The following is a 20,076-nucleotide window of genomic DNA, read 5'->3' on the forward strand; positions in this document are numbered from 1 at the left end:
AAAAAAAACAAAAAACAAAACAAAAAAAAAACAAAAAAAACCTCTGCTTCTAATGATTATGACACACAGCCAGGTTTGAGATGCATTGCTCTTGTAAATACTTTGCTGGGGTACTTACCTTTCTGCAGCTTTTTCTTGAGGCAAAAACAAAAACATGTTCTCCTTGCTGTTTTCCTTGTTTTGATATAAAAAGAGGAGCACCTAGAGGCTTCCCTGGTGGCGCAGTGGTTGAGAGTCCGCCTGCCGATGCAGGGGACACGGGTTCGTGCCCCGGTCCGGGAGGATCCCACGTGCCGCGGAGCGGCTGGGCCGGTGAGCCATGGCCGCTGAGCCTGCGCGTCCGGAGCCTGTGCTCCGCAACGGGAGAGGCCACAGCAGTGAGAGGCCCGCGTACCACCAAAAAAAAAAAAAAAAAAAAAAAAAAAGAGGAGTACCTAAAGTGGGACTTTCCCCATGCCCTCTTGACTTACAAATAGTGGAAACAGATACAATTCCACTTAAAAATAATGATTCCCAAAAGTTGCATCATATATTCCTCAGTCCCCCAGTTTGCTGGTAAGTATGCTGTGTCACACACCCAGAAGTACATAATGTGCTCCAAAGTGAACGTGGAAAGTGAAAAGGATCATGTTTTCTTCTTGACCTACAGGTTGACTTTCAAACTGTGCCACATGTACTGGAATTGGCCTGGTACCATTAGAGTTCCAGCTCCTTGCAAGTATGCCCACAAGCTAGCTTTCCTGTCAGGACAAATCTTGCATCATGAACCAGCCATCCAGCTGTGTGAGAACCTGTTCTTCCTGTGACTGAACAATCAGGACATGGGCTGGTCAGAGCAATCAGACTTCTGGACTCAGCTGTGAACTCAGCTGTGCAGGATTAACAGTGGCTGAAAGGGGTTTTGTGTTGGTGTTTTCCCTTTCACCAACCCAGTAGAATAAGATACCTTTTTTTTCTTTTCTCTTTTAAACCTGATAATCACCAAGAAGCAGGTTCCACCCTAAGGATCAGCTAGAAATTGTCTTGTTGCCTTTGTAGAGCACATGGGGGTAGTCTGCTACTGTGTAGATGGGGTGGGTGAAGACAGGGGACCCTTTAGAGCCTCCAAAGCCAACTTGAGCTGTAGAAACCCGCAGAAGCAGCGATTGCACTTACAAACTCTGTTTACTGATAAGCAGTTCCCATTTCTGGTGCCAGAGGTGATAATGAATGAAGTCTTTGCAAGTTTCTTAAAGTAGAGAGCTACTTTATTTGGGCAACTGGGAAAGGTAAGAAAGCAAGGTTTTTCAAGATATGCCTATTGCTGGAAAATGTGAAAGGCATGTAGTAAAACCAGCTGGTGGGATAGTCAGGCCCTTGCTGACCTAATCTTCTCTAGGGATTGAGTTGATGACACGTGACTTGAGCTGGCTTTGAAAGAGGTGTTTAGCTATTCCTTGGCCTCCTAAGAGAGGCCAAATGCAGTTTTTTCTGTATATTTTAGTTGCTTTATAGCGTGCCATGTTGATTTCTTACTACCTCCCTCCCTGCCACATAGACACACACTCAGGCACAAAGACAGCTTTGCTCCTTTTTACTGATCTTTAGTAAGTTTCAGTTTTTTTAAAATTAAGCATCAGAACCTGTGAAATTCAGCAGCTTGGAAGGTTCATGATGGGGCATGAGCTTTTCTTGACCCTTTCTCCCCAGTGTGTCACCTACTTTTCTGTTGATACGTTTGCAAATTGAATCACTCATTTCCCTTGCTCAATACCCTCTTCCCGGCTGTTGGCTCATTTTGTTAGGAGTTCTTCTGAATCCATGTTACGATTTCTAGAAGTTGGCTTTGGGAAACATGACACTCCTTCCAAAGTCCAGACATTTCAGTTTAGAAAGCTGTCACTGTGTCTGTGGGTTTCAGTGTTTTGGGGAAGCACTGTTTTTGTGTGTTTATTTTTCCCCGTTTAAAAAATTTCCAGTCCCTTCAGGGCTAATTCAGTCATATCTTGCTTTACCTGGGTTTTAAAAGACAGTTACGTTTAATCTTTTCACATTTGCATTTATTTATTTTTTGGTATGATGGCAGGGAGGGGATGAAGCAGAAATCCCTATTTTATATGACAGTGTGTGAGAAGAGAAACTTCAGCTAAAAAATCTTTAGAAGAAGAAAACTGAGCAAGCATTGCGTTGGCAGAGGCTGAGCGGCTCTGGGTGTCAGTGGTCTCAAGTGCACTTCGGTTCCGTTTGGAGTGAGGGACAGCGGAAGGCTGAGACCTGGGATTTAAACACCATGGAATCAGACACATTGGATCACTGGTTTTTGGTTTAACAGTCTCTGATTCTCTTTGGAAGCATTTTGAATTTCTCTTTTGAAGTTAGATTTCCTAATACTCATTTTCTCTTATATAATCAGAAAAGGCAAATACTTGAATATAATACAAAAATTTCACTTTTTATTCCTGGTTTTCTTGTCTTGTTTTTTCAGTCTTAATGTGAAATGACTGGGTCATGGGGTGGGTAATAAATAAAAACAAATTGTATAAATGTGTAGTTGTGTTTGAAATAATGTCATTGACATAAAATATTGATATAGTTCTTTTCCTTTGTAGAGCGGTAACACTTGTTAAAATTACTAATTTGTTACTAGGCATGCTGGATGCAGCTCCATTATTAGTACCCAGGTAATTTCACTGAGATCTGGCAGTAAGATTTCTTGGAAAAGACGCTAACAGTCTTCCTTTGGGACAAATGAGGCAACTGTGTGTGTGTTGTCTTGTTTTCAAAAATCTCTTTTCCCATCAGACAATTTCTGTTAGCCTAAGTGAGAGCCAGCTCCTAAGGGTGGCCCTCTCTTCTCACCTTTTCCTAATGCTTGCCCTTCTTTGCATGTACTTCATGGTGTCTGTAACCTTTAAAAATACCTTCCCAAAGCACCCTGGCTGCTTGCCTCACCACTACGTCCTTTTCTATTTATTTAGAAACTCCATCTTAAATGATGCAGTGCTTCTTGAACTCGTTCTTGAAAGAACCCAGTTTCTTTTTTTTTAATTTTTTAAAATTAAAAAAAAAAATGTCTTAAAAAAAAATTTTTATTTATTGGCTGCATTGGGTCTTTGTTGCTATGCGGGCTTTCTCTAGTTGGCGGCGAGCGGGGGCTACTCTTTGTTGCGGTGCGCGGGCTTCTCGTTGCGGTGGCTTCTCTTGTTGTGGAGCACAGGCTCTAGGCCCCTGGGCTTTAGTGGTTGTGGCTCGCAGGCTCTAGGGTGCAGGCTCAGTAGTTGTGGCGCACGGGCTTAGTTGCTCCGTGGCATGTGGGATCTTCCAGGGCCAGGGCTCGAACATCATATGTTGATGCTCAACATCATATGTCATTAGAGAATTACAAATTAAAATGAGACACCACTGCACACCTATTAGAATGGCCAAAATCCAAAACACTGACACCACCAAATGCTGGTGAGGATGTGGAACAACATGCACTCATCATTGCCTGAGGGAATGCGAAATAGTATAGCCGCTTTGGAAGAAAGTTTGGTAGTTTCTTACAAAACTAAACATATTTTTATCATATGATCAAGCAATCACACTGCTTGGTATTTGCCCAAATGAGTTTACAACTTTTGTCCACACAGAAACCTGCACATGAATGTTTAAAGCAGCTTTATCCATAATTGCCAAAACTTGTAAGCAACCAAGATGTCCATCAGTAGGTGAATAGATAAACGGTGGTATGACAAGACAGTGGAATATTATTCAGTGCTGAAAAGCAATGAGCTATCAAGCTATTGGAAAGACCTGCAGGAAACTTAAATGCATATTACTGAGTGAAAGAAGCCAATCTGAAAATGTTACATATTGTATGATTCCAACTATATAACATTCTGGAAAAGGCAAAAACTATAGAGACAGTGAAAGGGTCAGGTGTTAGGGGAGAGGAGGGATGAATGGGCAGAACACAGAGGATTTTTAGGGCAAGGAAACTATTCTGTATGATATTGTATTGGTGGATACATGTTATTATATAATTGTGTAAACCCATAGACTGTGAAACACTAAGCATGAACCCTGATGTAAACTGGGACTTTAGGTGATTATGATAAGTTGATGTAGGTTCACTAATTGTAACACATGTATCATTCTTGTGGGCGATGTTGATAATGGGGGAGGCTGTACGTATACAGGAAATCTTTACTCTCTGCAAACTGTGCTGTGAACCTAAAGCTATTCTAAAAAATACATATTTTTAAGAATGAGTAAGTGTGGATGTTCCTTGCTGGTCTAGAGGTGAGGATTCGGTGCTTTCACTGCCCTGGCTGGGGTTCAATCCCTGGATCCCTGGTTAGGGAACTGAGAATCCCCCAAGTTGCGCAGCACAAAAAAAAAGAAAAAGAATGAGTACGGGAGACTTCTGGCAACACGGCAGACTTGAGCTGACCATACTGATGAAGGTTGGCCAAAATAGAAAAAAAAAAAAAATTTTTTTATGTTAAGTAGCTGTGTTTTCAGGAAATGGAACGAGGGAAGAGAAGAAGATGGGGAGAAGGAGGAAGGAGGGAAAATATTGAGGCACAAGAAAGAAAGGGAAGCCAGAGTGGTTATATTTGATGGCAACACAGCATCCCAGGGTTATGGACAAAATGCACGGACAGGAGCACTGAGCTTTTTCATTTCAGATAAGGATAGAAGATGCAGCCTTAGACCCAATGAGTTCAGGATTGCTGGGTGAATTCTCCTAGATGAAGAGAGCTGGAGCCTGGAAGGGGAGTAGAGTAGAAGGTCCGTGCCAACCATCCTGGGGCAGCAGCAAGAAAGTTAGAGGAAAGGCATTTATGAGAAATCCCCAAGCTTGGGCCACAGACAGGTGTGTGCAGCCTGAATTCGTATTAGCATGTGGAAGGACCACATGCTGACAAATTACCATGAAGATTGGCCCAGACTGGTGAGAGCCCAGAGCCCTGGAGAAACAAATAATCAACTGGATTGCAGCACACAGAGGTATGAATGGGAACTATGGAAAAGAAGATATAGGAGAGAATGAGAAGGTCTAATAAGAGTTCCTGCAGGTTAAAATAGAAAGAATAAGCCACACAATTATGGACGATATAAAGACAGAGTTTTCCAGAATGAGAGACAAATATGAATCCTCTACCTGAAGAAACTCATTGCGGATAAAGAAAAGCACAACCACTCCGAGATGTACTGTAGTGAAACTACAGAACACCAAAGACAGAATCTTAAAAACAGCCAGAGAGATTGCTTATAGAAGAAGTTAGACTGGCAGCAGACTTGTTATCAACCACAACAGATGCTCAAGACAAAAGGAATAATAACTTAAAAATGCAAAGTCAGCTTGGAATTCTGTTCCCATCTAAACATTCATTCAAAGATGAGGACTGGGACTTCCCTGGTGGCACAGTGGTTAAGAATCCGCCTGCCAATGCAGGGGACATGGGTTTGAGCCCTGGTCTGGGAAGATCCCACATGCTGCGGAGCAACTAAGCCCGTGCGCCGCAACTACTGAGCCCGTGTGCCACGACTGCTGAAGCCCGCCTGCCACAACTACTGAAGCCTGTGTGCCTAGAGCCAGTGCTCCGCAATAAGAGAAGTCACTGCAGTGAGAAGCCCGCGCAACACAACGAAGAGTAGCCCCCGCTTGCCTCAACTAGAGAAAGCCCGCGGGCAACAATGAAGACCCAATGCGGCCAAAAATAAATAAATAAATAAAAAGATGACCAAAATAACAATATTTTCTAATAAAGATCAGAGGAGAAATTAATGAGATAGAAAATAGAAAAATAATACAGAAAATCAACAAAACCAAAAGTTGGTTCCTTAGATTAACAGAATTGGCAAACCTTTAGCTAGATTGGCCAGGGGGAAAAAAAAGAAAAGAGAGGACTACTAACCTTACAGAAATTAAAAGGATTATAAAGGAATACTATGAACAATTAAATGCCAACAAATTAGGTATCTTAGATGAAATGAACAAATTCCTATAGATAACTTGCTACTGAACCAAGTGTTATTTTTCCCAGTTACTTTGTTTTGCCTGCTGAAACCATCGGATGATAACAGAAATGACGAATTTGGCTTCTAAAGATGTTTTCTTTTGTCTGACAGAGTGTGGGGTGCTAGTCCTCTGACATGATTTTGGGTAAACTAGAACCTTCACATTCCTTCTGATCTCTTGAATTCGTTAAGACATGCCACAACATAGAAAACTCATTTTTCCCCTTAAAGTGTCTTAGAAACCTCGCCATTGGTTTCTCTCTTCAGTCTCTCTAGAGCTCGCCTGATAGCTGGCGGGGTGGAAGGGCGATCTTTGCCCCACCCTGCTGATCAGGTTGTCTACCTTGTCAACACACCACAGAGCAGGCTTTGATTTCGAGTCCCCAGTCCCACTTTGTACACTCTCTGGGCCAGGGTCTCATTTCCCTGGCTTCTTTCTCAAGGCTGTTCCACTCACTTCAGCTACAAGAAATCTGTCTGCATATCTTTTGAAAAGGCAGGCGGCTGTGGCATCTTGTCAGAAGAGAAATAGCAGTCATGAAAATGTCAGATTTTTATGTTTACTTCCTTAAATATTGCCCAACATCAAACTTTTTGTGAGCTGACCTGTTCAGTCATCCAACTAATATTTTATTGAGCATCTGTTATGTGCAAGATTTATGTTAGGGGATGCAGGTATATACAGAAATCTTTGGTAAGCAAGACAGATTAAGGTCCAATAAAGAGGTTAGAGATGGAAATGAAATAATTTTTAAAGGGAAAAGCAAGTACATAAACCATATAAAATGTTTTAATTCTGTGAATCATGATCCAATGAAATCAATTCAGTGGGTTTGTTACCGCCTTTAAAAAATTGAAACAGTGTAAAATATCAACGTTGACTATACTAAGGAAGTTTTGTAAGATTTTTGTTCGCTATGTTGTTATTTGTACTGGAGATGCAGTGTAAAATATTTTTTACTGTGGGTTACAGTAAAAAGAGTTTGAAAAGGTAGGTCAAATATGCTTCAGGAGAATCAAGAATCTTTCTGAAGGGAGGTGGCTTTGAAGAGTTAGAATTTTAACAAGTGGAAATGGGGAAATAAGAGGAAAAAGGGCTATATTAGGTAGAGAGAAAGAATTGGGGCTCCAAACCTGGCACTAGGCAGGAAAGACTGCGGGACAAGGCAGGACTTTGGGTATACCTAAAGAATTTTGTGTGTGGGTGGCTATGGAGAGTTAAGACCTTTTGATTTTTAGCTGTGTTAATAATTAATTGAATTCCCTAATGGATTACTGATAGCTTATCAGCTCTGGTGGACTTTGGCAGCTCTACCCCTTGCTGGTTGCAAACAAGTGAGAATGCTGTGATAGGGCCTGTGGTGGGGTGTCTTGTCCTGCCTCCCCTCCCCTTTCTCTGAAGGTACCTTCCCCCCTGTTTGTAGTATTGACACATTGCCTGGAAGAGCCTTTAGGATTGCTTTTAGACCTCAGTTTTTAAAGAAGAGTTTAACACCTCTTTGTAATATGTCTTTATGGGCTTGAAACTTTTCAGAGCTCCGTGTGTTAGAAGCATGCTTGTTTTACTTAATCACTGGGTGAGTTTCTCATTCCTTTTCCAGAACTTCAAGAAAAGGAAGGCATGGTAGAGACTGGTCCATTTCTGACAGCCCATTGGATTTGGGGTTGAGAGTCCCAAATGAATGACATAATGTCTGAAAAATACTCGAGTTTAACCAAGAAAGACAAACATAAAGGGTTATTACAAAGATGAAGGGGCTCTGAGGGAGATTCTGCAAGAGATACAATTACTTTGAAATCTCTTGGAAAATGAGAGTAATATCACCTCACCTCTTACTCAACTGGAGCACTGTAATTGCAGGGTGAGGATAATTAAATTTTAGAAAAACCCACGGCCCAGCTAGTCTCTTCAAGAGTGGCATACACAATCTGGCCTGCTCTGGCTTTGCTTCAGTGCTTTTTCTCTTTTTCCCTCTCTACCTTCCTCCTAAGGAGGAACAGGCTGCCACCGAGGCCTGGATTCTTCCTGCCACCCACTCCAGGGATTGTCTGCTTTCCTTTCATCACAAGCACTGCCATCATGGGCCTTCCTTTCTCCAGGACTTGCAGAGTGGGATGTGGTCCCCCTTCCCTGTGCAAATACAGAGACACTTAGTGTCGGCTGAGCACCAGTCATTGAGCTGGAACGGGGACTTGGGTACTAACAGGCTACAATTCTGCTTGGAAAGCCCTTCCTTTGGGTCCCATAGACCGAGGTGGCAGCTGGCTTAGCTGCAGAGGAAATAATCGTGACGTCCAGCAGAACAGAACAATGGGAATTTAATGGGTGGCTTATTTTCTCAAGAAATTTGCATTTCCGAGGCTTGATATACATCTCAATAGAACTACTCCACATCAGAAAAGACTCCTAGGACACTCCTCACACAAAAATTAACATTTCTCCCAGCTTTCGGTTAAGCAATATGTGGTGCGACATCTAATTCGAAAGTGAGTATAATATGGCTTATTTAGAACTTGAACAGGAATTTTTTCTTTCGTCTGGTGGGAAAATGCAGTAAAAACATCTGTGGGTACGTCCCCTCCCAGGGAGTATTTCAGAATCGAGCTTTTTACATTAATCAGAAGTGTTTATATATATATATATATATATACACACATATTAGGTGGGTAGCAGTGTTAACTCCGAGGAGATGGAGGCCGGGTTGTGAGAACTTCCTACGTAAGGAGGGAAAGGTCTTAATGGGAGGTTTCCAGAGGAAGGAGGAGCCTGTGGGATGGAATTCGCGGCAGCGTTACGAGATGAAGCTAGGCTCTCGGCGGGCTAGGCGCAGAAGTGCGCTGGCTCGCCCCGCAAGCCTGGGCAAGCCAAGCGCTGGTCGGGTCTAGCGGGCGGCTGGCAGTCAGCTCACACGTAGCCCTACAGCCAGCCAGGGCCCCACGTGGCAGGCCCTGGGGAGAGTGGGGTGGGGCGGGGGCGGGGCGGGGCGAGAGCGGGGGCGGGCCCGGCCGTGACGCGCAGGGTATATAGCGGGGCATGCGCGCCGCGTGGGGGAAGGACGCAGGCCGGGGGGTGAGGGCAGGCGGCCTCGCTGCGCTGCTGCTGCTGCTGCTGCTGCTGCTGCCGCCGTCGCTTCGGGCCGCCCGAAGGCCTGGTTTGTGAGGGTGCGCCGGGCTAGGTGGCGTCCGCCCAGCTTCAGGTGAGGTGGGGAGGGCGTGCGGGAGGGGCGGCTCCGTGCCCCGGGGATAGGGCATCGCGCGCGGGAGCAGTGCGCCTCCGGGGCTCGGGGTCACCGGGTGGGGGTGGGGGCACGGCTGCGCAGAGGACCCCGAGCCCGGCCGCGGTTTCGGAAGTCGCTCCGGCGCACCCGCATGCGGAGCGGGACGCTGGATGGAGGCGACACCTGGCTACCTGGCCGCGGTGCCACGACGAGGGTTACTTGGTGGCGAGGGAAGAGAAGGCGCAGCTACGGTCCCTTTGGCTGGAGAGCGCGGGATGTGGGAGCCGGAGCAGGATGTCGATAGCCGCACTAAAAGACTGAGAGGTTTCCTGGAGCCCATGAACTCGAGCTCAGAAAAAGCAGAGAGTAGATGGGCAAATCTGGTGGGCAGCTCACGGGGCGGCTCTGATGGTGCACTGGTGTCTGGACTTTGCTTTTCAGGAACTGAGTCCCTCACCCCACCCTGGCCAGACCGCCTCCCAGCTGGAGATAAATGACCCGTATCTTCCGGCCGGCCCGGAGCAGGAGCTGGAGGATGGCAAAGGAGGGACTAACTAAACTCCGACCTGGCTTATCCCGTGGGCATGGCTTTTTAGCTCTTTTTGGTCCCTACCGACCGGGTTAGGTGGTCTGGCTCAGGCTGCCCTCTCTTGGTGGGTTAGGGCAATGGGAAAAAATACCATCCAAGCAGTTTACAGTGTGATCCTGGGGTCCAATTGAGTCAATCAAGAAATTTTCCGCAGCTCTGGCTTGTGGCTTCAGTTTTGAGGATCTAGAGTCTGCTAGGGCCTGGGTGTCCGTGAGTATGTGAGCATGATTTGGAGAGTGGCTGAGGGCTCTCCTGGGGGCCTAAGAAAGGGTGGGGGGGAGGAGCAGCTTTGACCTGACCATTCCTCCTGGAGCCTCCCTGGGCTTGGTTTTGTCTGGAGTCACTCTTTCCTAGGAACCCCAGGCCAGTTAGGTCGGCTGCTGGGAAGTGGTGGTGGTAATGTGGTGGGTACTGGCCTGGCTTCCTGGCCTCTGTCCCAGCTCTGCTCCTAACTTGCCCTGTGTCTGGAAGAAGGAGTCAGATTAGATCTGTGGTCTCTTGCCCATAGCATGTACGATTAATCCTTAACTCTTAAAACAAGAGCCATAAAAACTGAGAGAAACTTAATGAAGCAAGAAAAAGAATGTCGAGAATCATAACTTTTAGCACCTGAAATTGAAAACTGCATATTCCATTTCCTGTTGGAGGCTCAGAGGTGAGTTTTTCATAAATTGTGTGATAGCCACTATATAGACTAGTGGTGCTCTTCCTGGGTTGCAGGTATGACTAGAGAGCACCAAACATAATGATTGGCCTTGTCATTTAGGCAAGAAGACTACGATGAGGTACCAGGGCCCCGTGGCTCTCAGTATTTCATCACTTCAGTATGTAAATACATAGTGCCTGGTCTGTGCTTGGCTCTGCACATGGCCACTGGAGAGTGCAAAGAAGGGATGGGGCCTGGCTCCTGGAGGCACTTGTTGTGGGGGGAGAAAGAACATCCATACATGAAGAATAAGGTAGCAACACAAGAGAGGTCACACTGTTGTGTTTGGTCAGGTTCAGAGAAGACAGCACTCTACTAGAGATGGTATAAGGAGAATTCCAGGCTTTTGAGCCAGGTAAATCTGTTCACATCCTGGCCCCATCACTCTCCAGCAGGAGACATTTCTTAACTTCTGTAGACCTGTCCTCACTGTTGTGCATCGTGTTGTGGTTGTGCCTGGAGCATAGTAGAGGTTTGTGATCATCTACATCATCATTATCATCATCATCTCTGGGATGGAGTGGATTATTTAGGGGTCCCAGGAGCTGATAGGTAGGTTGGGTTGTAGGAATGGTATGAGCCCAGACGTAGGGTTGATTCATCACCTCCTTGGGAACATGGATGCAATTTCCATGCCTTTCCGGATAGGCCTCTTTTCAATGGCCTGCCAGGGATTGTTCCACATATTCACTGTCCCACAAAGACTTTTTTTTCCACCTTTGGTTTTGGGAGCTACTTTGATTCTTTCAGGTAACGGAGATACCCCTTTTCCGGGCTGATAATAGGCGGGTAGGACTAACACTGCGTGTGTATATGCACGCATGCGCGCATGCGTGTTGGCGCATGCGCACGCACAGTAAATTATCAGTCACTGGACTGGTTCGGTTTTCAAACGCCTACCATCATCTTCTCTTCCTTACCTGTTCACACCTCACTCAATTCCAGGAGGACCGTCAATCCGTGTCCAGTATTTACAGGATCTTGCGATCTAAGTGGCAGTGCCATGAACAGATGTGTATGTCTGGAAATCGGGATCTCCTCCAGAATAATTCAGCCTTTTTGTACTTGATGCCTGCAGAAAATAACGCTTAAGCGTTTTGCAGAACCACCCATGATAGGATATTGAACTGGAGGGACTTTGGGAATCTTCGAGTCTAGGCCCTATGTTTTACAACTAAAGAAACTGGATCTAGAGAGGTTAACTGGTGTTGACAAGTCACATTGTTTGCTAGTGGCCAAGAGGCTTAATTGAGAGGACCAAAGAAAGGTGCAGTTTTTATTCCTAAGTGTGATGATAAAATTGCTGATAATCCTAGACTTTTCCTTGAAAACATGAAGAAAAAGGAGCCAGTTGTCCCTGTGCTTACTTGGGAAGTTCTCTGCTTGTGTGGATAGACATTTCTTCTGGAGGAGTCTTCTCCCCTCTCTTCCTAACTCCCTGGAGACATAAGAGGGTGGGGAGAGGCTGAGGAAGGGTCATGATGATGGGGCCCCAGGCAAGACTCTCGATGTCTACAATGGGACTTTGCTGACCTCGAGGCTGACGGGCTGGCAGAATGCCTGCAGATAAGGAGTCCAGAGTCTACCGCCAGCCAGGGGCCTCGTGCCCTTCTTGGGGCAAGCAGGGCAACCTCACCACAAGGTCTCCGAGGCCCAGCTGTCTTGTTCTCACCCTTACTGTGGCCATCGAGGCTCCCGGGGGGGACCGCTTGTTGGGCCCCAGGTGAGATCCAGAGGCAGAGCCCCCTTTGGGAGGGAAGGTGGCCACAGAATCAGCCTGGAGAGAGCGCTTGGTATGCCCCTATGTGGGAAACCAAATTCCTTGCCTCAGATCTGACTGCATCACCAGGCCTTCTAACCTTCCTCCAGCCTCAGGCCCAGGAGAGTCCTGGGGTTTGGTGGCATGAGAATGTGACTGTCCTGAATTTATTACCATTGGGTCCCTAGAGGCTCTTACTCAATGCACTCAGAATTAGTAATTAATAAAAAATGTCAGCTAAACGTTGGGAATTTTTTTTTAAATCCCTGTTTTAAACAATTCATTTTTCCTTAAAAACATGTGCATGCATTTTTTTCTTCCAGTTTTATTGCGATATAACTGACATACAGCACTGTGTAAGTTTAAGGTGTACAGCATAATGGTTTGATTTATATAGTTATGAAATGAGTACCACAATAAATTTAATGAACATACATCATCTCATAGAGATAAAAGATTAAAGAAATAGAAAAATTTTTTTTTCCTTGTGATGAGAACTCTTTAAGATTTAACTCTCAACTTTCATATATAACCTACAGCAGTGTTAATTATATTTACCGTGTTGTACATTACTTCCCTAGTACTTATTTTTCTTATAACTGGAAGTTTGTACCTTTCAGCTGCCTTCATCCAATTCCCCCACTCCCAATGTGCATATATCTTTATTTGCCAAAGCTTGATTCAGGGCTAAGCCTTTTTCTTTGGGCCTCTAGGTGCCCTATTTAAACTTGCAAATTGTTAGTATATAAAAATCACACCTGTGATTTTTTTGTTTCTTTTATTAAATTTTTTTCACCATATGTCAATTATATATCAATAAAACTGGAAGAAAAAAATCTTTTCACTGGGCTATATATTCACATAGTTCAAAGATCGGGAGGATAAAAAACTTGAAAAAGCAACTACACACCCCCCTCACCCCATACAGTGAAAAGTCTCACCTCTGCCCACCCCACCCCATTTTTACAAATCCTATAAGTTAACATTTTAGGCATTGTTTAGCACCTTGCTTTTTTCATCTAGCAACTATTCTAGATCTTTCCCCATCGGCACAGAGATACTTTTATTATTCTTTTACTATAGCTGCATATTATTCCAGAATAGGAAAGCAAAAGTAATTTTTAAACCAACATATCTTGCCTCCCTCTCTCCCCCAACTTGGGTTGTTTCCAGTATTTTGTCATTATGTACAGTGCTACAGTGAATAACTTTACAAATGGCATTTCCTATGTGTATGACTACAGAAGAAATTCTCAGAAGTGAGATTGCTGGGTGACAGGATATATACATCTGTTAATTAGTCTCCATTAAAAAATAATAATAGAGCAAGAACTTAAGACATTTGTAAACCAGTCCATGTGCAGAATCCTACTTTTTTAATGCACACACCTAATTTAATCTTTTTTTTTTTCCATTTGTAACACATCTTTCTAGATAAGCAGTTCTCAAACTTTCTGATCCTAGGATTCCTTAATATTGTCTTTCATTTATTGGCTATATCTATTATTTACCATGTTAAAAATTAAAACATATAAAAAGTTGTTTATTCATTCACTATTTTAAATGAATAAAATAAGTCATTACATGTTAACATAAAAAGCATATTTTTATGAAAAATAACTTTCCAAAATAAAAAAAAAGTCGAGGAAAAAGTGGCATTATTTTTACATTTTTTGTGCATCTTCAGGATTTCAAAATAATGATTTATTAGATAATAATGAGATAACAAGTTAAAATAGGTATAGCATACATTTGCTGGTAAATACTTGGTGGACAAACCGAGTTAATCTCTGAAAACAAACTGAGTTAATCTCTGAGAACACACATATTTATACCCTAAACTTCTACCTTAGAAATTTTCAGAAAACTTAAGACTGCATAGGCACACATTGATCACACTTCATGTAGCTACTCAAAAATGAGAGTGAAAAAGCTTTTAACATCTTAATTTTATAATAAAACTAGTTTTTACCTTGCAGACCTGAAACAGTCTCAGTGACCTTAGGTGTCATCTAAGACCACAATTTCAGAATTGCTCTTCTAGATCACTTAGTTTCATTTTTGTAGAAATCAAAACTTTTTCTCCATTTATATTTCAGTTACTATTTAATTAAATTAGAATCATAAAAACAAACAACTGGCATAAAGAAGTTTGGGAATGGACTTCCTTGGTGGTGCAGTGGTTAAGAATCTGCCTGCCAATGCAGGGGACACGGGTTCGAGCCCTGGTCCGTGAAGATCCCACATGCCGTGAAGCAACTAAGCCCCGTGCACCACAACTACCGAGCCTGCGCTGTAGAGCCCACAAGCCATAACTACTGAAGCCTGTGTGCCTAGAGCCTGAGCTCTGCAACAGGAGAAGCCACCACAATGAGAAGCCTGCCCACTGCGATGAAGAGTAGCACCTGCCGCAACTAGAGAAAGGCCGCATGCAGCAACGAAGTCCCAACACGGCCAAAAATAAATAAATAAATTTATTTTAAAAAAGAAAAAAAGAAGAAGTTTGGGAACAGACACAACAGACTCTTGGTCAATGAATCCTGAACTGGTGACAGCAGAGGGGGCATCTTTGCTGCAGGGATGGGCCCAGCCAGCAGAGCTCAGCTAAGAGAGCTCCCGCTCCATGAAGACAGGCAAACACTGTCTCTGTTCCAAAGAGGCTTGTAAAATATGTGTGGGGATGAGCTGAGTACATATGGAAACTTAACATGCTATCTGTGGCATTCGTTAAGCTCCATTGAGTGGAACAGACAAGAGATACTTAAAGAGGCCTGTAGAAGGCAATGCGATTGGGGGCAGGAGTGGTCTGGGAAGGCTTCCTAGAGGTGGAATTGAGCGAGTTTTGAAAGCTAAGAAGAGAGGGAGGGCTCCTGGCCGGGAGAGTTGTGTGAATAATGGCATTGAGATGTATATTCCTGGGGCAGGGGTGGTCACCCTAGGTCAGAGTGGCTGATAGAGGAAAGAGCAAGTGACATGGCTAGAAATTTAGGTGGGATCCAGTTATTTAGAAGGGCTCTGGGGTCTAAGGTACCAATATTCTCTAAGTTTTAGCTGTTTCCCTATCAAAGACTTGCTGCTCGTTTCAGCAGTGGTGTCTTGGGGTCCAGCCTGCTCTTATCCAGAGCAACTCCAGTGGCCCCAAATCTACATCCTTTGCATCAGTCCACTTACTCCATCCAACCTCCTGCCCCTGATTATCGAGAGTAATGCATACTTGCTGACAAGTATAAAGAAGTATGGGAGAAGTCTAATCCTGTGGCCCTGAGGCAACCTCCGTTAATCTGCTCAATCATTTCCTTTCATTTTAAACCTTTTTTTAAAAACTAATTTTAGACTTAAAAGTTGCAAAGAATATAGCAGAGTTCTTTTATATCCCTCACTCCATAGTATAATTATCAAGAACAGGAAATCAACATTGGTGCAAAACTTTAAACTACAGGCCTTATTTAAATTTTACCAATATTTTCACTGATGTATTCTGTCCCAGGATCCAGTCTGCCATCCCATGTTGCATTTAGTTGTTATTTCTCTTTAGTCTCCTTCAATCTGTAACTGTTCCTCTGTCTTTCTTCCTTAGAATGAGGTCGTGTATTTTTAGCAAGAATATCACAAAAATTATGTTGCATCCTTTTAAGAGCATCGTATCAAGGCATTCATGATGTTGACGTCTCATTACTAGTGATGTTTTCCTGGATCACTTGGTTAAATCGGGGTCTGCTGGACTTCCACACTGGAAAAGTTACTCTCATGTTAAATCCTTCTCTGGTTCAAATCCCTTTCGCCAGGAGGAGCCTATCACCTGATTAGTTCTGACCCATACAGGATCATTTCTCTATCTTAAGTTCAAATAATTTGGTCAGCTGATATCAGCAAAATCCCTTTTGGAAGATAATGTAACCTAATAACAGGAATGATATCTCATTTTCAGGTCCTGCCCATACACAAAGACAAGGGTCATTGGGGGCCATCTTGGAATTTTGCCAACCATAGCAAGAGAGTCTCAGATAAAAGTTATCGATCCTTAATTCCATCATCAAAGTATTAGTTTCCTAAGGCCACCCTAACAAATGACCACACTCTGTGGCTTAAAACAACAGAAATTTATTAGATCTGGAGGCCAGAAGGCTGAAATCAAGCGGTCAACAAGGCCACATTCACTCTGAAGGCTCTAGGGGGAATCCTTCCTTGCCTCTTCCAGCTTCTAGTGGCTGCAAGTGTTCCTTGGCTTGTGGCAGCATCACTCCCATCTCTGCCTCTGTCTTCACATGGTCTTCTCCTCTGTGTCCCAATCTCCCTCTCCTTTATCTTATAAACATAGTAATCATCGGATTTAGGGACTACCCTAAATCCAAGATGACTTCATCTCTGAGATCCTTAAATCATTATATCTGCAAAGACCATAGTTTTCAATAAGGTTCCATTCTGAGGTTTTGGGTAGACCTGGATTTGGGGGGGTATTATTCAACCCACTATGCTCAGGATGGGGGGAGCTGTCCTTTGTAAACTGTGGTTCACAGAGCTGCAAAAGAGAAGGGAGATTTGTTTTTCGACCAGAGTCAGAGAGCAGGCCTGGCTGTCGAGGAGGCAAGGGCCCAGCCTCAGACTGCCTGCTCCCCTCGTGTTGACACAGATCTGAGAACCAGGTGGGTATAAATGATTGAGGACTCTGGCTTCAGAGTCCCTACATGCTAGACACTTTGCAATGCCAACAGTTCGTCTCTGTGCAAGGAGTTCTCACTGAGTGTTAGTTTCCCTGTAGGAAGGGCAGGGCAGAGATTGCAGTACCCATTTGGCAGAGAGGGGGAACTGACTTCAAAGAGTTTCTGTAAATCACAGAGTGTCAGAGATAGTCTGTGTCTAGTCCAGCAGTCCTGACTAGACTGAAATGTCAGACCAGTGCCCCAGACAAGAGCCAGGTTGATGTGTCAGAACTACACGTACAGATACGTGGATCTCACCCAGGAAGCTCTGATTCAGGAGAACTGAGGTGAGGCCCTGCTCACTGGGGCAGCCAGGTTGGGGCACCAGGCACACATGAAGTCCAGCCCGTGGCAGATTAGGACTGGAATCCACCTCCAGACTCTAAGTGAAGATCTTTAAAAAGGGTAGAGAAAAGGCTTCCACTTGGTCATCATTAAGCCTTTCCCGGGCCTCCCTGGTGGCACAGCGGTTAAGAATCCGCCTGCCAATGCAGGAGACACGGATTCGAGCCCTGGTCCGGGAAGATCCTACGTGCCGCGGAAAAACTAAGCCCGTGTGCCACAGCTACTGAGCCTGCACTCTAGAGCCCGTGCTCTAGTAACAAGAGGAGCCACCGCAATGAGAAGCCCGCGCACTGCAACAAAGAGTAGCCCCCTCTCTCTGCAACTAGAGAAAGCCCGTGTGCAGCAATGAAGACCCAATGCAGCCAAAAATAAATAATTTTTTTAAAAAATCAAAATAAAATAAAATAATTTTTTTAAAAAGCCTTTCCCATTTCCTAATTGAACTCTAAAATGAACTTTCTTCTTTTTTTTTTTTGGCTGCCCTGCACAACTTGCAGGATCTCAGTTACCCCGACCAGGGATTGAACCCTAGCCACGGCAGTGAAAGCATGCCAAATCCTAACCACTAGAGCACCAGGAAACTCCCTTAACCTTCTTAAAGTAATGCAAGTTCATTGTAGAAACTACAGAGTACTAAAAAGATAACAGAAGTTACCATTAAACCCACTACCAAGAAATAACAGTTTGTTATATATTTTTAGTTTTTTCTATGAATGCATACATTTTAAAGAAAACTGGTCTGCTGTACATAGTTTTGTAGACTTTTTTTTTTCACTTAACATGTGAACATCTTTCCATGTCATTCCACCCAATACTTTTTTTTTTAATAGCTCTTTATTGGAGTATAATTGCTTCACAATACAGTGTTAGTTTCTGTTGCACAACAAAGCGCATCAGCCATATGCATACACATGTCCCCATATCCCCTCCCTCTTGAGCCTCCCTCCCCCCCTCCCTATCCCCCCCTCGCTAGGTCATCGCAAAGCACCGAGCGGATCTCCCTTTGCTGTGCTGCTGCTTCCCACCAGCCAAGTGCTTTACATTCGGTAGCGTATATATGTTGATGCTACCCTCACTTCGCCCTCCCACCCCATGTCCTCAAGTCCATTTTCTGTGTCTACCTCTTTATTCCTGCCCTGCAACTAGGTTCATTAGTACCATTTTCTTTTTTAGATTCCATATATATGCGTTAGCGTACGGTATTTGTTTTCTCTTTCTGACTGACTTCACTCTGTATGACAGACTCTAGGTCCATCCACCTCGCTACAAATAACTCAATTTCATTCCTTTTTATGGCTGAGTAATATTCCATTGTATATATGTGCCACATCTTTAGCCATTCATCTGTCGATGGACGCTTAGGTTGCTTCTATGTCCTGGCTATGGTAAATAGAGCTGCAATGAACATTGTGGTACATGACTCTTTTTAAATTATGGTTTTCTCTGAGTACATGCCCAGTAGTGGGATTGCTGGGTCATATGGTAGTTCTATTTTTAGTTTTTTAAGGAACCTCCATACTGTTTTCCATAGTAGTTGTATCAATCTACATTCCCACCAACAGTGTAGGAGGGTTCCCTTTTCACCACACCTTTTCCAGCATTTATTGTTTCTAGCTTTTTTGATAATGGCCATTCTGACCGGCGTGAGGTGATACTCCATTGTAATTTTGATTTTGTATTTCTCTAATAATTAGTGATGTTGAGCATCTTTTCATGTGCCTCTTGGCCATCTGTATGTCTTCCTTGGTGAAATGTCTAATTAGGTCTTCAGCCCATTTTTTTACTGGATTGTTTGGGTTTTTTTATATTGAGCTCCCTGAGCTGTTTGTATATTTTGGAGATTAATCCTTTGTTGTTTCACCAAATACTAACATTTATTGAGCAATTACTGTGTATCAGGCACTGTATTTATACTCAGTATCTCATTTAATTTTCTCAGTTGCTCTGAGGGAGAGACCGTTAGTAGCTTTGTTTTCTTGTAGGAGGAAAATAAGTCTTGAAGTAGTGACTTGACTCAAAGCCTTGAAGCTAGTAAATACAGATTCAGGATCCACACTGAGGTCTGTTGCATTCAGACCCTAAACTCTTAATCTCTGACTTGAACTACATATATTTCATTGTATGGATTACCTTACTTTAGCAATCCCCTTCTATTGTATGTTTAGATTGCTTGCAGTTTTTCACTATTATGAGCCCTGAAGGAATGCAAGCTCCAGGAGGGTAGGGATTTTTGTCTTTTTGGTCATTGCTCTATTCCCTGTGCAGACAAAAGTTTGTACTTGATAGATATTTGTTGTTGAATATATACTTCTATCAAATTCCTTAAAGCTGAATACCCCCATTCAGGATAATTTCCATGGGATGAATTTCCACAGTATTGGGACTTTATAAGATGACTTTATTTATTTATTTTTTTAACATCTTTATTGGAGTATAATTGTTTTACATTGGTGTGTTAGTTTCTGCTGTATAACAAAGTGAATCAGCTATACATATACATATATCCCCATATCTCCTCCCTCTTGCGTCTCCCTCCCAACCTCCCTATCCCACCCCTCTAGGTGGTCACAAAGCACCGAGCTGATCTCCCTGTGCTACGCGGCTGCTTCCCACTAGGTATCTGTTTTACATTTGGTAGTGTATATATGTCCATGCCACTCTCTCACTTCGTCCCGGCTTACCCTTCCCCCTCCCCATGTCCTCAAGTCCATTCTCTATGTCTGCGTCTTTATTCCTGTCCTGCCCCTAGGTTCTTCAGAACCTTTTTTTTT

General features: G+C 43.7%; 2 protein-coding genes across 11 annotated transcripts in view; both read left to right on the top strand.

Moving 5' to 3' along the window:
- PIWIL2 (piwi like RNA-mediated gene silencing 2) overlaps positions 1-18,073 on the top strand; it is a 111,236-nt gene extending 93,163 nt beyond the window's left edge. For 4 of the 6 annotated variants that reach the window (XM_055087309.1, XM_055087310.1, XM_055087312.1 and 1 more), the window contains one exon: positions 194-641. In XM_055087309.1, the coding sequence (XP_054943284.1) occupies positions 194-476 (283 nt within the window). In that variant the 3' untranslated portion in view covers positions 477-641. The other 2 variants (XM_055087313.1, XM_007126303.4) reach the window with 2 other exon arrangements.
- The window catches only part of SLC39A14 (solute carrier family 39 member 14), a 44,819-nt gene continuing 33,788 nt past the window's right edge, over positions 9,046-20,076 (top strand). For 2 of the 5 annotated variants that reach the window (XM_007126305.3, XM_007126306.3), the window contains exon 1: positions 9,046-9,185. Coding sequence is in view for 1 of the 5 variants with exons in the window: in XM_028494185.2 (XP_028349986.1) it covers positions 9,700-9,784 (85 nt within the window). In the remaining 4 variants the exon portion in view is untranslated. Of the gene's footprint in view, positions 9,186-9,647; positions 9,785-10,139; positions 10,451-20,076 lie in introns of those variants that run through there. The other 3 variants (XM_028494186.2, XM_028494185.2, XM_028494187.2) reach the window with 3 other exon arrangements.

Source organism: Physeter macrocephalus, chromosome 9 (assembly GCF_002837175.3).
Source record: "Physeter macrocephalus isolate SW-GA chromosome 9, ASM283717v5, whole genome shotgun sequence".
In the NCBI taxonomy this organism is placed as follows: Eukaryota; Metazoa; Chordata; class Mammalia; order Artiodactyla; family Physeteridae; genus Physeter; species Physeter macrocephalus.